The sequence below is a fragment of the Nothobranchius furzeri genome, chromosome 3 (genome assembly GCF_043380555.1).
Source record: "Nothobranchius furzeri strain GRZ-AD chromosome 3, NfurGRZ-RIMD1, whole genome shotgun sequence".
Taxonomy (NCBI): domain Eukaryota; kingdom Metazoa; phylum Chordata; class Actinopteri; order Cyprinodontiformes; family Nothobranchiidae; genus Nothobranchius; species Nothobranchius furzeri.
In genome coordinates, this window is record NC_091743.1 from 60,655,933 (window position 1) to 60,670,978 (window position 15,046).

The window sequence follows — 15,046 nt, forward strand, 5'->3', positions numbered from 1 at the left end:
GACATAAAACGGGTGAACCAGAGTCATATCTTGGAAGGTGATGTCCAGCCACGCCCGGTGAGTGATACACTCCCGGGTCTGGGTGTAGCTGGTGATTTTCAGGTCACAGGGCTCTACCTGGACTGGTTTCCCGAGTGACCGCATGGTGTCAGACAAGCGATGGAACAGTGTGGAGCATATCAGGGTGATTTCTGAGCCAGTATCCAGCAGAGCATCAACCTGTATGCATCCACCTACCTTGGTGCTACAGTACAAACGGCGAGCATGATCATGGTTTGTTAAGTCACCAAGGAACTTCAGAAATTTAGTATCAGGTTTCTCTGGGGGGTAGATTTCAGGAGACTCCTGTGATCTACCAGTAGTGTTCCCCCAGCTGATCAGGTAGGTCCTGGCCACGCTGGGGGGTTGAGCCACGCCTAGTCATGCGGACGTTGGCTCTGGGTCTGGCTTCTTAGAAGCAGACTTTGGTGCAGGGGTCTCATCTGCAGATCTCAGCTGTTCCTTCTGTTTAGCTAGGAACTGCTGAAACATCTCCTGGAGGTCGGCTTTGGTCAAGTACTCACCTGCGGACTTGTGTTCGGGACCTACCTGTGGGCGGCGCTCCTTAAACCTTCCACTGTTCCAACCTACCTGCCGTTGGTTTTGGTTGGGCCACTTCCTGTCTGATTGTCCAGACCTAGGCGGCCAATCAGCACCCCCCTTCCCCTGTTGAGGAGATTGGGACTGCTCTCGTGGTTTATCAGGTCTAGGTTTAGCAGATTTTGGCTTAGTGGGTGGAGCTTCTGTGCCTTCGAGCTCCAAACGCGGCTCGGCGTCGGGAGCTAGGTGCATGACGCGGTGATGTGCGTCAGGCTTTTGAGGCTTTCCGCCGGCTTCCCAAGCCTGTTGAGCGTATCTCCTAATCTCCTGAGTTGTCAGTTTTTTTATCCGACAATACATTGAGACTTCGGAGCGAACACACTCGTGCAGGTTGTGAATGAACAGGGATCTGAAGGCAGGGTCTTCCTCGAGCCCAGGGCCGTTTCGACCTTGGAAATAAGCACTTTTGAGTCGGCGATAATACTCTCTGGGGGGTTCGTTTCTCCCGTGTTTGATGGAGAAGGCCCCCATTGTAGCTGACGCAGAGTCTGCATACGTGGCGTATTCATCCCTCAACGCTCGGCAGAGCGAGGAGTACCGATCTCGAATGTCAGGTGGTAGAGTTTCCATGAAACCGTGCACCGTTCTAGATGTGGTTTTCCAAATTAGCTTGAGCTTTTCCCTTGAAGAGGGTGCTGGAAGATCAAGCAGACAACGTTCTATCTCCCTGAGATAATCGTCGACATTGGATTCATTGGTGTTAGGATCAAAGCGTTCTATGTCTTTAGCTAGCGATTCAATTTGACGTACACGGAGCCCTGACTCACGGTACGGCGCGTCATCCTCTGACTCTGACCCACGGTCTGTCTCAGAGGGCGTTGGATATCGCTGGTGTGCTCTGGGCTCCCAATGTTGACTCCTGGGGCCCAAATCGGGGTCCGGCATGTTGTGGCGGGCTGCTGGCACGTCACGTGGGTGTCTTGGGAGGTCCTCCTCCCGGGGCACGTCTGCGAAGTGCAGCCTGCGTCTTTCAACTGGGGCTTCTGCGTAATACGCTTTGTCCGGATACGGACTGGCGTATGATGCTTTGTCCTGCAGCTGGTTACCGGCATGCCGAATACCGGAGTAGCTAGGATGGGTGGATGGTTGAGGTGCAGCTTGGGGTGCATAACCCCAATCGGCACCTTGCACCCTTCGTGGACTGGGGGAGCGGTCTAAATAGAGGTGCCGCTCAGCTGGTCGACTTCTCACTGATTGAGAAGGCCGTGAAGATGAGGGTGGTGGTCCAACCTGGGGTTCGAGGGCGAACTGCTCTCGGCCCCTAGGTGGTCCTGAATGCCCTATAGTGTGTGTAGGGAACGGGGCCGAAGGTTGGGACAGATAAGCTTCATCTCTCCCCTGCGGCGTGCGTCCGTCCAGAGAGTCATGGTGTTTCCCCCCTTCCCACTGTCTGTTGTCATCAGCAGAAGGGGGCGGGGTCTCCTCCCCATCTTCCCCAGGATCGGTGCTGGTGTTGTCTTCCTCCTCATCCTTCAGACTTCCATTTCGCTGTTTTTCAGCTAGCATACTCTGGAGGTTCATGATCTCTCGATCATGTTGGAGTTCTCTCTGATAGAGGATCAAGGCTAACTTAGCTAAGTGAACCTGGATTGGTTTTGTACCATCCGGGTTTCCTATTTGATCAATTACAGCTTCTAGCTCGACGCTACGCTGTTCTTCAGTGAAATCCCTAGAAGGGTAGTCGGGTTCTCGAGCAACCGCGACCAGTTTGGACAATATTTGTCCAGAAAGTAGGCCAGGTTCATAGTCGTGGGCCGCAGCGCCACCTGGTTGCTGGGAGTTGGTCAGTTCACTACTCTGTCCCTCCATTTTAACAACCGAACCAAAAATAGCCTAGTAGAGCTTCTGCAGATAGCTCAAGCTGCACCTTTTGGGCAGCAACTGCTAGCTTTGTAGCAGAAAAACACTAAATTAACCTTTGTGCGCACAGGTTTTAGCGTTTTAAGATTGCACGGAATGCCGTGACTGACGCCTAAAATACTATTCCTTTCAGTATTTTAGCAAAAGCTGGTGCGTTGCCGTAGCAACGTCTTACAACACTTGCAGTGTTAAATATGCTAGTTATTCCTTCAGAATATTAGCAAACAAGGTGTTATCAGTGTTTGAGTGAAGGTTTCAGTTAGTTATAATAGCCACTGTGAGTTAAAGTCGCTAAATTAGCAGTTAATTTTAGCCTAAAAGGGTTAGTCAGAATTACTTACACACTGCACCTTTAATGAAGAACTGAATTTTAACCTAAAAGGTTAACCAGAATTAATTACACGTTGCACCTTTAAGGAAAAACTGAATTTTAACCTAAAAGTCAACCAGAATTAATTTACACGTTGCACCTTTAAAGAAGCACTGAGTTACTGGTGAGAGTTCGATGCAGCTTCCTGCTCAGCGAAATCAGCACCACTCTGTTGCTGGTTCAAGGCTGAACAACTGATTATTTTTAATTCAAGCTCTTTGGATTTATTTGTTTGTTTGTGCCGGATAGAAATCTCTGTGTATCCAAGCCTCACACTGCCGCACCAATAAAATGTTGGGGTTATTAGGAGCGAACAATTCGTAAGCTTTAACTTACTTTTGGATTCTTCAATAAATTCTGTAAATATGGAACTATTTACTGATTTATTAATTAATTAAGATATTCTTAGATATCTTCGGGGCACCACCCTTTAATTAGAAAGGGAAATGAATCCAAAACTCTTATCAGTCTTTCTTGAAGTTCGTAGAATCCTCGGAGCAGAGACTTCTCTTCGACACAACAAAGCTACTGGACACAAAAATCTGAATTTTATAACATTTAATTAACAATTTGTCAAATGAATAAACAGTGGAATAGATGAATAATAACCGTGTGATATGATTGAAGATGGATGTGTTTGCATGTGATGGAGGATGTATGAATGGGGTCCTTTGTTCTCACAAAGGAGTAGTGTGTGTGTGTGTGTGTGTGTGTGTGTGTGCGTGTGTATGGATTCAAAATGGAGTCTTGAATACAAGATGGCTGACCCCTTTGTCTGGCTAAAGTGTGGGTGGCAACTTGCACTTTAACTTCCAAAGCACTTAGAATCAGTAGTAACTTAACCTTAAATCACTCAAAACATTTCAAAAGATCATGAAACAACACAAAAGATTAATCACAAATTAATATCTTTTAGTTTCAGCCTGGCCATGACAGAAACCATTTTAAGATACCAAACAATGATCAATAAGCAGTTTATTCTTTCAAAATGACCCGACGGACGTGTTTGGGACGAAAGAGGAAAACACGAAGCTACTTTTTAAGCAATAGCGCGGTTTTATTGCTTATTCTGGACTATAGAGTTAACGGAAGAAGAAGGAGAGAGAGAAAGAGATGAGTTGCTGATCACCAGAAGAGCGAGGCGTCCCTCCCTCTTTGATTTGACGGTTCTCCGTGTTTCTCCGCAGCTTTCGGCGTCGTCCGTCGGTTTGATGCTTTCTCCGTTGTTTGGCGTTCACGAGTGTTTCTCCACGGGCTCCGCAGTTCTGTGTCCTCAAACATCAGCTGGAGGGGAGCAGAAACGAGCAGATCTGATGGGCAGGCAGTTTAGTTTCCAGCAGTTCCGTGGGCTCAACTTGTGCACTTAGAGCTTCCGCGTGCTCAAGTTGTCGGAGCGTTGACAAGCGTGTCCTTACCGCCAGGTATCCTGGGCAAAAGAACGAGGATTCTTTGTCTCTGCTGAAGATTTATGGTCTTAGTTCGCGGGAAAAGCTCCACGGCTTCCCGCACATGCGCAGAACGTGTTTCTGGTACTAGGCGGTGACGTCATCACAATGCTTCCGTGTGCAAAGCATCATGGGAAATGAAGTTTCTTGGCGCTGATGTGATTATTTGCTTTTCAGAGCAATTTAAGCACAGTCATTTTGGAGAAAATCACTGCATAGTAATTTCCTCATGAGGTCAGACCCTCAACACCTACATCTGCCTGTCAACTCCGTTCAACCATGACACTGGTTGGTGTTCAGGAAACTTAAATTTTCCAAATGCTTCCATAGCTGATGGAGTGTTCCTGCTGCCTAAATCTGCTTTACATTTAAATAACAACCTCTCTGGATAATGCATGTTCATTTTTAGTGACTCGATCCTCTCTAACTTGCTAGTTTAGTCCAGTTTGGACAGCAGGGTTTTTTATTTTATTTTTTATCTCACATCATTCTGGGTGACGTTCTCTCATCTTGAACTGCCCACCAGTGCTCAGAAACATTGTGTTGGGGTGTGTGTGTGTGTGTGTGTGTGTGTGTGTGTGTGTGTGTGTGTGTGTGTGTGTGTGTGTGTGTGTGTGTGTGTGTGTGTGTGTGTGCCTCTAAAATTGGCTATTTGGTTTGTAAATGGAGACAGGGAGAAGGTTTAGATTTTCCTGGAATGAAGATCGATGTTGTTTGACTCAGACAACAAACAGGGTGTAGTTTCAGGAATCACCCTATAATTTAGAATTTGCCCACTTTGGCAGCAAATGCTCCCCATTTAATGGCTTTTCCCCGTTATTATTCCCAAAAATCTTATTTTTCCTCTGTTATTTCTGCCTCTGAGTTATTTTCTTCCATTATTTTCTCACTGTGCATGCTCTTGTCTATGCTCTTGTCTATCAGTCACACAGCAACTACAAGGCTGACATCATTGTTGCTTGCTTGTCTGAAGCAAAAAGAGGCAAAGTGCTGCAGATTAGAATCAGAAGAAGGATTATGGGTTACGCTTAGGGCTGCCCAGGGATAAAAGGAGAATGCATGAAACTCAATCCTGTCATCAAAGAGGCGACGGGGACAAAAGAGCCAGACCTGGTGGTGGTGGAGGATATGTGAATGAGGTTTCACCAGGTCCTAATGCCAAGGCACATGAGGTAGAACAGCTTAGCAGCCAGCTTCTCTAAATGGTCTATCTTAAAGTGGTACTTCACTGAAAACCCATTTTTTATTTATTATTTCTGATTATAATTGGTCAGTCTGAGTTTTTCATGCAGGCTAAACATGAAAATAGTCTCCTACACCTATCTCCTGCATTAGCTTCTGATAGAAAATAGACAGTGAAACTTAAGTATTAGAAAATCCTGACAGATCTGCGTCACACTGTCACTTAACATCCATGGACTCATCCATCTTGACTCACAATGGGGAATGCTTTTGTTGGTTTAGCTTCCAGGAAACAGCGGAGAACGTCACAGCTAGTAGAAGCTAACTGTTAGCATTAGCAACTCTACCACACAAATCAAATCGAAGATACTTTATTAATCCCAGAGGGAAATTAGAGTTTCAGTACACACAATTCAGAGATCAGACATACAGTACATGGGCAAGACACATGACAAGAATTGGTGACTGTGGTCATTCGCAACCCTGAGTCGCGCTACCTTAATAGAGATAAGAGGGTTAAATGAGGGTTGGTTCAGGTGGAGGGGGAAAAGAGGCACTTCAGACTTACCCTCCACAGGGAGGGCAGCTTTGCTATGCAAAAAAAACACCTCAGACAGAAATGCAACAGACTTCAGACAACACAACATAAGTGTCCACTAGGTGGGATGGTGGGTTGGGTCTATCTCCACTTCAGTTCCTGCAGCCACTACAAGCAGCGCATGTCACCTCAGTATGGATAGGGGCAGGAGTATTGGGGGTTGGAGGGTTGCAGTGACCCTGGAACGTTTCAGCGGCCTTCCCGCAGTCCCGCCCAGGCTGGGAAATGAGACAGAGTTGAGTTGCCATAGCGACGGCACATTCCACATATCTTCTGAGGGGGGAGTTTTCGTTGGAGCCTTGCAGGCGCAAGGGCGTCAGATTCCGATTAGAAATTGTTTTGGGGCCAGACAGAGATAATTTCTTCTCTGTCTTACAGTTTGTTGGTCCTGAACCTCTCAAAATGCCAGTAATGGACATTAATCTATCCCAATCCGTACTGATTCGTCCACTCTCTCCTTGATGGCATCCATCTTTTGTGCCAATAATGAATCTCGGCCAAAGTTCCAAGCTTACGATTCATCTCGTCAATTATGTGAGTCTGTGAATTCACAGCGCGGTGCAAACCATCTCTGAGCTCCGGGATCAGGCCAATATTCCTCGGCAGCTCGTTAATTTTCCGGTAAGCCAGGTAGCCTCCAAGGCCAATGAGCAGGAAACCTGACACCAACACCACGAATATTCACACATCTTCAGAGTCCTCCACAGACAGCTGAGTTAAACAAATGAAGTTCCACTGTTTCCAGGGGTCCATGATGTGTCCAACTGGGTCTGTCGCAGAGGGGCATCCGGGAGCCCCTTCTCCCGTTGTCATCGTTGAAAAAATTTTATCAATCGCGTTGAGAGACCAACTGACAAGATCCATTTTAGTGAATTTCAGTTTCCAGAAAAAATGCAGAAGCAGCCGTGCACCCAGCACTCACAGATGGACGAAGGGCCTTGAGGATAAGATATGGAGGAGAGGAGGAAAAAAGTGTCTACACCCTCCAAGAGCCGAAAGAAGAAACTCCCCAAGCTTGTGTTATTTGTGACGTTGCAGAGCACACTGAGTCAATAGTAGAGTTGTGTTGCTGTTAGCCAATCAGTGGTGAGATGTCCAAATATCAGGAAATAAGACTCTAAATCCTGCTGTCTGAAGCTCTCTTCTGATCTGGCTCACTTCTAGTTCCTGAAACAGGTGCAAGTGAGGATGAGCCAGGTCAGGCTGGGCGGGCTGTGATCCAGGGGGCAGTGGGTGAAGTAGCATGAGCTGGCTGGCTGGCTGAGCCTGTGACCATGGAGGAGATTAGACCGGATTAGCTGTGGGGTAACCTTCCCAAAGTGTCAGTCTGAGATCCAGAGAGCTGTGAAGCTGGGAACCCAGCCCCAGGGCCCCCCAGCTCTCCTCATGGGCTCTGTTTAGCACTCGGCACCACTCAAAGGGAAATAGAATAGTGTGTGGCTGTGTTGCCAAAGTCAGCCGTTAATGATTTCTTCTGTAGCAAAGCTGGATATCATTTAAACAAATAAGAAGCCCAGAAAAGCACAAAACAAAATACTCCTGTTGTCATTTTAAAAGCATTCTCTGGGTTTTTATCTGATTGGCTAGTGTTTAGGTTGTAACTGGAACGTGTGCAGTGATCAAACGTACACAGCAGAACAGAGGGCTGAGTGGGTGATACTGCACTGCAACGACACACACACACACACACACACACACACACACATGCACGCACCATCCACTGAAAGCGTTCACCTCCCACCTTGTACAAAATAAAGCTCTCAACAAATACCTCACAAGATGAAAATACAATGTCAGTCTGCAGGGACTTAAGCAAGGGGAGTTGCACAATAAGATGGATTAAAAAACTGAGTGAGAAACATAAAGGATGCATGGTGATCCTGGGGAATTTAATGCTTATTGGTTTTATTTACATGTTTTCAACAGCTTCCTAGTTTACTTAAAAGAAATGATGTGTATGTTAATGAATTATAAATCAGTCTAAATCCAGATATGATGAAGACTGCTAGAAAAATTGAGATGTACCTACAAGTAGAGCTGTGCAGTTAATTGGATTTGTAATCCAATTTTGAACTCGGCTCCAGGTGATTACAAAACTAATAACATTGATAAATAATAATAAAATTACTTAGTCACATTTTGTTTTTGTAAGCATTTTCTTCTTTTGTCACACCTTTTGAACGATGCTCACTTCCTTCTGATGGCTGAAACTTGGTTCAGGAAAGTAGGACTGGACAATAATTAAAAAACAATAGATGTGTGGTCTGATAGAAGCAAAATGGGTCAATAAAAACATCAATCAACAGTTTTCTTTCTTGGTTCATCGTCGACTATTAGGTAGCTTAATACTAGAGTCATTACTCACGCCCAACCAATCAAAACGTAGACCCAGGCACACTCCGTCACCAAGCCCTGCCCTCTCAAACCAAAACAGAGAGCATGTGACTTAAACAAGTTGTCGTAGCAAGGAGAGGTGGAGGAATGTGTCCCAAAAAAAGGTTACAGCAGTTCACCAGCATGGCAGAATTAAAGTTTTTACAAGTCTGACAAAAAATTAAAACAACACCAACCAAAGTTACTTTAGTAAAAACGGCAGACAAAGGGCAAAACACAACAGCTACGCGCATCACAAATATTCTTATTAATTCCAGTTATGACTGCCCATCTGTGGGGTGTCATCCTATCATAGTTCTCACACATTGATTATCTTAAATAAACACACTCACTTCCTGTCTAAACAACTTAGCTTCCATAGCAGCTCTTCTCTCCTCTTTTAGCAGGACTCTCATCATTGATCATCTTGAAAGCAAAATTTGTTAGTTATAGTGTTTGAATTGATTGTTACAAAAATATTTTAACTGAGATTTAGCTTCTATACTTAAAATTTTTATGGCAGTCTTTATTGTTTCTAACGGGAATAACTCTTTTGTTCTGAAAACATTCTAATACTACAACTCTGCTAGTTGCAGTTTCCTTAACCCTCTCAGGCTCAAAATAAGTTTAGATAAAAGGATGAACAACTAAGTCCTTCAGGGGTACTTCTGAGTTAAAAAATGCTCATGAAATACGTATGTGGAGTAGGTTTTAACGTTGCAAATCTGCAACGCCTGCCTCCAGAGAGTTACATGGGAACTCAGTCAAATAGTCATGGTTTTAATATTGACCCAAAAAATTTTTTTTTAAATTTCTATAAACCAAAAGCCTGTCAGACCAGTGTTTTGAAAAGTCAGAGTCGGGACACCACAGTGGCACCAAGAGCTACAGGGGTCTTGAGATGATTTCCAGATCTTCATGTTTGCATTTTCATGTCTTGACAAATGTTAATTTGGTGATCTGAAGCTGAAAAGTTTGAGAACCACTGGACAATTGATGATGGTGCAAAGATAATCTATGTTACTCCGAATCAACCTTAAACACATGCTGCATTTCTTTACTTTCTCTTTGTGTAGTACTTATTAGAGATGAAGAGCCTAATTCTGCCTCCAGAGCACATCCTGAAGAGGGGAGACAGCGAGGCAGTAGCATATGCTTTCTTCCACCTGCAGCATTGGAAGAGAGCAGAAGGAGCCTTAAACCTGTTACACTGTACCTGGGAGGGCAGTATGTATTTACCTTCTGTCAATGTTGTCACGATTCATCACATTCTGTTATCTTTGAGGCGTGTTATTTTACTGTTTTTGCTTCTGCAGCCTTCCGGATAATTCCATACCCCCTGGAGAAGGGTCACCTGTTTTACCCCTACCCAGGATGCACAGAAACAGCAGATAGGGAACTACTGCCCTGTACGTAGCACCCCGCTGACCCTCTGTGTGTGTCTGCATTTGTGTTTGACGGTGTTTTGTTCTTTTCCTGCAGCTTTTCACGAGGTGTCTGTATACCCAAAAAAAGAGCTGCCCTTCTTCATACTCTTCACAGCAGGCCTTTGCTCTTTTACTGCCATGCTGGCCATGCTCACGCATCAGTTTCCTGAGCTCATGGGTGTCTTTGCCAAAGCAGTAAGTGTGAACATGGCACCATTTAGGTGTTTTTAACCTGGACTTGCTTCACTATCATTTATGGCTGGGCGATACGGCCTAGAAATAAAATATCTGATTAAATTTAAAAAAATTTCGTCTTCGTCTTCCTCCGCTTATCCGGGTCCGGGTCGCGGGGGCAGCATCCCAATTAGGGAGCTCCAGGCCGTCCTCTCCCCGGCCTTGTCCACCAGCTCCTCCGGCAGGACCCCAAGGCGTTCCCGGACCAGATTGGAGATGTAACCTCTCCAACGTGTCCTGGGTCGACCCGGGGGCCTTCTGCCGGCAGGACATGCCCGAAACACCTCCCCGGGGAGGCGTCCAGGAGGCATCCTGACCAGATGCCCAAACCACCTCAACTGGCTCCTTTCGATTCGGAGGAGCAGCGGTTCTACTCCGAGTCCCTCCCGAATGTCCGAGCTCCTCACCCTATCTCTAAGGCTGAGCCCGGCCACCCTACGGAGGAAACTCATTTCGGCCGCTTGTATCCGCGATCTCGTTCTTTCGGTCATTACCCAAAGCTCATGACCATAGGTGAGGATTGGGACGTAGATCGACCGGTAAATCGAGAGCCTGGCTTTCTGGCTCAGCTCCCTCTTCCCCACGACAGATCGGCTCAGCGTCCGCATCACTGCAGACGCCGAACCAATCCGCCTGTCGATCTCCCGATCCCTCCTACCCTCACTCGTGAACAAGACCCCGAGATACTTAAACTCCTCCACTTGAGGTAGGACCTCTCCCCCGACCCGGAGGTGGCAAGCCACCCTTTTCCGGTCGAGAACCATGGTCTCAGATTTGGAGGTGCTGATCCTCATCCCAGCCGCTTCACATTCGGCCGCGAACCTACCCAGCAAGAGCTGAAGGTCAGAGCTGGATGAAGCTAGGAGGACCACATCATCCGCAAAAAGCAGAGACGAGATTCTCCTGCCACCAAACTCGACACACTCCACACCACGGCTGCGTCTAGAAATTCTGTCCATAAAAGTGATGAACAGAACCGGTGACAAAGGGCAGCCCTGGCGGAGTCCAACCCTTACTGGGAACAGGTCCGACTTACTACCGGCTATGCGGACCAAACTCACGCTCCTCTGGTAAAGGGACTGAATGGCCCTTAACAGAAAGCCACCCACCCCATACTCCTGGAGCGTCCCCCACAGGGTGCCCCTGGGGACACGGTCATAAGCCTTCTCCAAATCCACAAAGCACATGTGGATTGGTTGGGCAAACTCCCATGCCCCCTCCATCACCCTTGCAAGGGTATAGAGCTGGTCCACAGTTCCACGGCCAGGACGAAAACCACATTGCTCCTTCTCTATCTGAGATTCAACTATCGATCGGACCCTCCTCTCCAGTACCTTGGCGTAGACCTTTCCAGGGAGGCTGAGGAGTGTGATCCCCCTATAGTTGGAACACACCCTCAGGTCACCCTTCTTAAAGATGGGGACCACCACCCCGGTCTGCCACTCCCTAGGAACTGCCCCCGATGACCACGCAATGTTGTAGAGACGTGTCAACCATGACAGCCCTACAACATCCATAGCCTTGAGATACCCAGGACGAACCTCATCCGCCCCCGGGGCTCCGCCGCTGTGTAGTTGTTTGACTACCTCAGCAACTTCTGCCCCCGAGATCGGACAGTCCATCCCCAGGCCTCCCAGCTCTGGTTCCTCCTCGGAATGCGCATTGGTGGGATTGAGGAGCTCCTCAAAGTATTCCTTCCACCGTCCGACTATAGCCTCAGTTGACGTCAGCAGCTCCCCATCCCCACTGTAAACAGTGTGAGCGAGTTGCTGCCTTCCTCTCCTGAGGCGCCGGACAGTTTGCCAGAACCTCTTTGGAGCCGATCGATAGTCTTTCTCCATGGCCTCACCAAACTCCTCCCACGCCCGAGATTTTGCCTCGGCAACTGCCACTGCTGCACCCCGCTTGGCTATCCGGTACCTGTCTGCTGCCTCCGGAGACCCACAGACCAGCCACGCCCTGTAGGCCTCCTTCTTCAGCCTTACGGCTCCCCGAACCTCTGGTGTCCACCAGCGGGTACGGGGGTTGCCACCACGACTGGCACCGGCCACCTTACGACCACAGCTAGCAACAGCCGCCTCGACAATCGCAGAGTGGAACAAGGCCCACTCGGACTCAATGTCCCCCACTGCTCTCGGGACGTGGTCAAAGCTCTGCCGGAGGTGGGAGTTGAAGACCGTCTTGACAGGTTCTTCTGCCAGGCGTTCCCAGCAGACCCTCACTATGCGTTTGGGTCTGCCAGGTCTACGCGGCATGTTCCCTTGCCATCTGATCCAACTCACCACCAGGTGGTGATCAGTTGACAGCTCCGCCCCTCTCTTCACTCGGGTGTCCAAAACATACGGCCGCAGGTCAGATGATACGACTACAAAATCTATCATCGACCTGTGACCTAGGCTGCCCTGGTACCAAGTGTACCGGTGGGCATCCTTATGTTCGAACATGGTGTTCGTTATGGCCAAACTGCGGCTTGCACAGAAGTCCAATAACAAAACACCGCTCGAGTTCAGATTAGGTGGGCCGTTCCTCCCAATCACACCCCTCCAGGTCAAGCTGTCATTGCCCACGTGAGCATTGAAGTCCCCCAGCAGGACAATGGAGTCCCCTGATGGAGCACTATCTAGCACTCGTCCCAGGGACTCCAAAAAGGGTGGGTACTCTGAACTGATATTTGGCCCATAAGCACAAACAACAGTCAGGACCCGTTCCCCGACCCGAAGGCGCAAGGAAGCTACCCTCTTGTCCCCCGGGGTAAACCCCAACACACAGGCAGAGAGTCTCGGGGCTAACAAAAAGCCAACCCCAGCCCTCCGCCTCTCACCCGGAGCAACTCCAGCAAAGTAGAGTGTCCAACCCCTCTCCAGGTCTCGGGTTCCAGAGCCAATGCAATGTGTCGAGGTGAGTCCGACTATATCTAGCCGGTACCGCTCAACCTCTGCCACAAGCTCCGGCTCCTTCCCCGCCAGCGAGATGACGTTCCATGTCCCAAAAACTAGTTTTCTTGTCTGGGGATTGGACCGCCAAGGCTCCCGCCTTGGTCTGCCACCCGATTCGCATTGCACCGGACCCTTCATGTTCCTCCTGCGGGTGGTGGGTCCACAGTTGGACGAGCCCATGTATCCGGTTTGGGCTGGGCCCGGCCGGGCCCCATGGGCGAAAGCCCGGCCACCAGGCGCTCGCTCACGGGCCCCAACCCCAGGCCTGGCTCCAGGGTGGGACCCCGGTAACCCTCCGGGCCGGGTACTCCGACTCTTCGTTTTAACCGCCATGAAAGATCCTTCGAACCGTTCTTTGTCTCACCCTTCACCTAAGACCAATTTGTCATGGGAGACCCTACCAGGGGCACTAAGTGCCCCAGACAACATAGCTTCTAGGATCATTAGGGCACTCAAACTCCTCCACCACGATAAGGTGACGGTTCAAGGAGGAGTTAAAAAAATTTGATTTATGATATTTTTCCGATTCTCTCTCCCCCTCAATTATTAAGAATAGCAATACGTACAAATGTAAAGCACCCTAAAGCCAATTTTGTTTTTTATTTATTCACAAGCAAGACAAATGCAACCCTCATTTCTGAGATGAATAATTACTACATGAACACCCTCTTGGTATAAAAGTGCCACGCTCCATGTCCGTCGCAGCAAACCCAAACCAATTCCAAACAACGGATGATTTAATTATTTTCTTAGGAACAAACTTCCCACTCTCACCGGTGGCCATAGAGTCACTTGCTGTTGCTGTTTCGTGTGCTTGCTGTGACGTTGTTGTCGCGGTTATGTGAAACTAACGCTACGGAAGCTCTGGGGGACCAAAAAGGTGCTGTTACATAAAAATTTGATTTGCTTTTTTTTTTTAATCGCCCACAACAAAAAATTTGATTTAATTCATTAAATCAATTTATTGCCCAGGCCTACTATCATTGCCTTATCATCCCTTCTGCTCAGAGTCCAATGTAATTAGGTGAGTCTGTCCTAGTGAGTGTCTTCTGTCGCTCTGTAACTCCAGAGGCTCATGGGAGTCTGAATGACCCGTGCTGCACCTTAAGTTTCCTGTAAAATCATAAATGAATCCACTACTTCCTTTTCTGTTTATTCACCACAGAAAGGTTTTATAGGTCATTTGCATATTTTAGATAATCCTTTGTTTGTGAGCTGCTTGTTTTTTTACACCACAGAAAATGCGTATTTCTCTTTGTGGACTGGGTTTTTACTGAACGCCCAGCGAGCCTGGTTTGTGTAACGATAGGATGAAGCAGCTGAGGGAGGAGCTCGCTGCTTTCTGAGGAAAAACAGATTTCAGGGAATCCGTAGCTCCGAGGCAAGGTCCTGGTATCTGCAGCATATTGTTTCTTTTATTTATTGACAAGAAACATAAGCATTCTGAATAAATTAAATGTGATTAAAGAGTATTTTTGTTAATTTATCCAGCATGGATCATTCATCATTTGTTGAGATTGTGTAAATGTCAGAAAACCGGAGGAACCCACAAGCAGATTCAGCTGGAATTTAACCCAAAATTCGAGTGCAAGTTCATTTAAAATGCATCTTTTGTATCTAAAGGAATAAAATGGATATACATTTGGTTAGTACTGGATATATACATTTGGTTAGTACTGGATATATACATTTGGTTAGTACTGGATATATACATTTGGTTAGTACTGGATATATACATTTGGTTAGTACTGGATATATACATTTGGTTAGTACTGGATATATACATTTGTTTAGTACTGGATATATACATTTGGTTAGTACTGGATATATACATTTGGTTAGTACTGGATATGTACATTTGGTTAGTACTGGATATGTACATTTGGTTATTACTGGATATATACATTTGGTTATTACTGGATATATACATTTGGTTAGTACTGGATATATACATTTGGTTAGTACTGGATATATACATTTGG

The 15,046-nt window shown here is 47.1% G+C and overlaps 1 protein-coding gene across 1 annotated transcript in view; it reads left to right on the forward strand.

Moving 5' to 3' along the window:
• The window catches only part of st7l (suppression of tumorigenicity 7 like), a 37,511-nt gene that overhangs the window by 19,400 nt on the left and 3,065 nt on the right, over positions 1 to 15,046 (forward strand). The window contains exons 13-15 of the mRNA XM_015959197.3: positions 9,544 to 9,694; positions 9,784 to 9,876; positions 9,950 to 10,089. Coding sequence (XP_015814683.2) covers positions 9,544 to 9,694; positions 9,784 to 9,876; positions 9,950 to 10,089 — 384 coding nt within the window. The remainder of the gene's footprint in view (positions 1 to 9,543; positions 9,695 to 9,783; positions 9,877 to 9,949; positions 10,090 to 15,046) is intronic.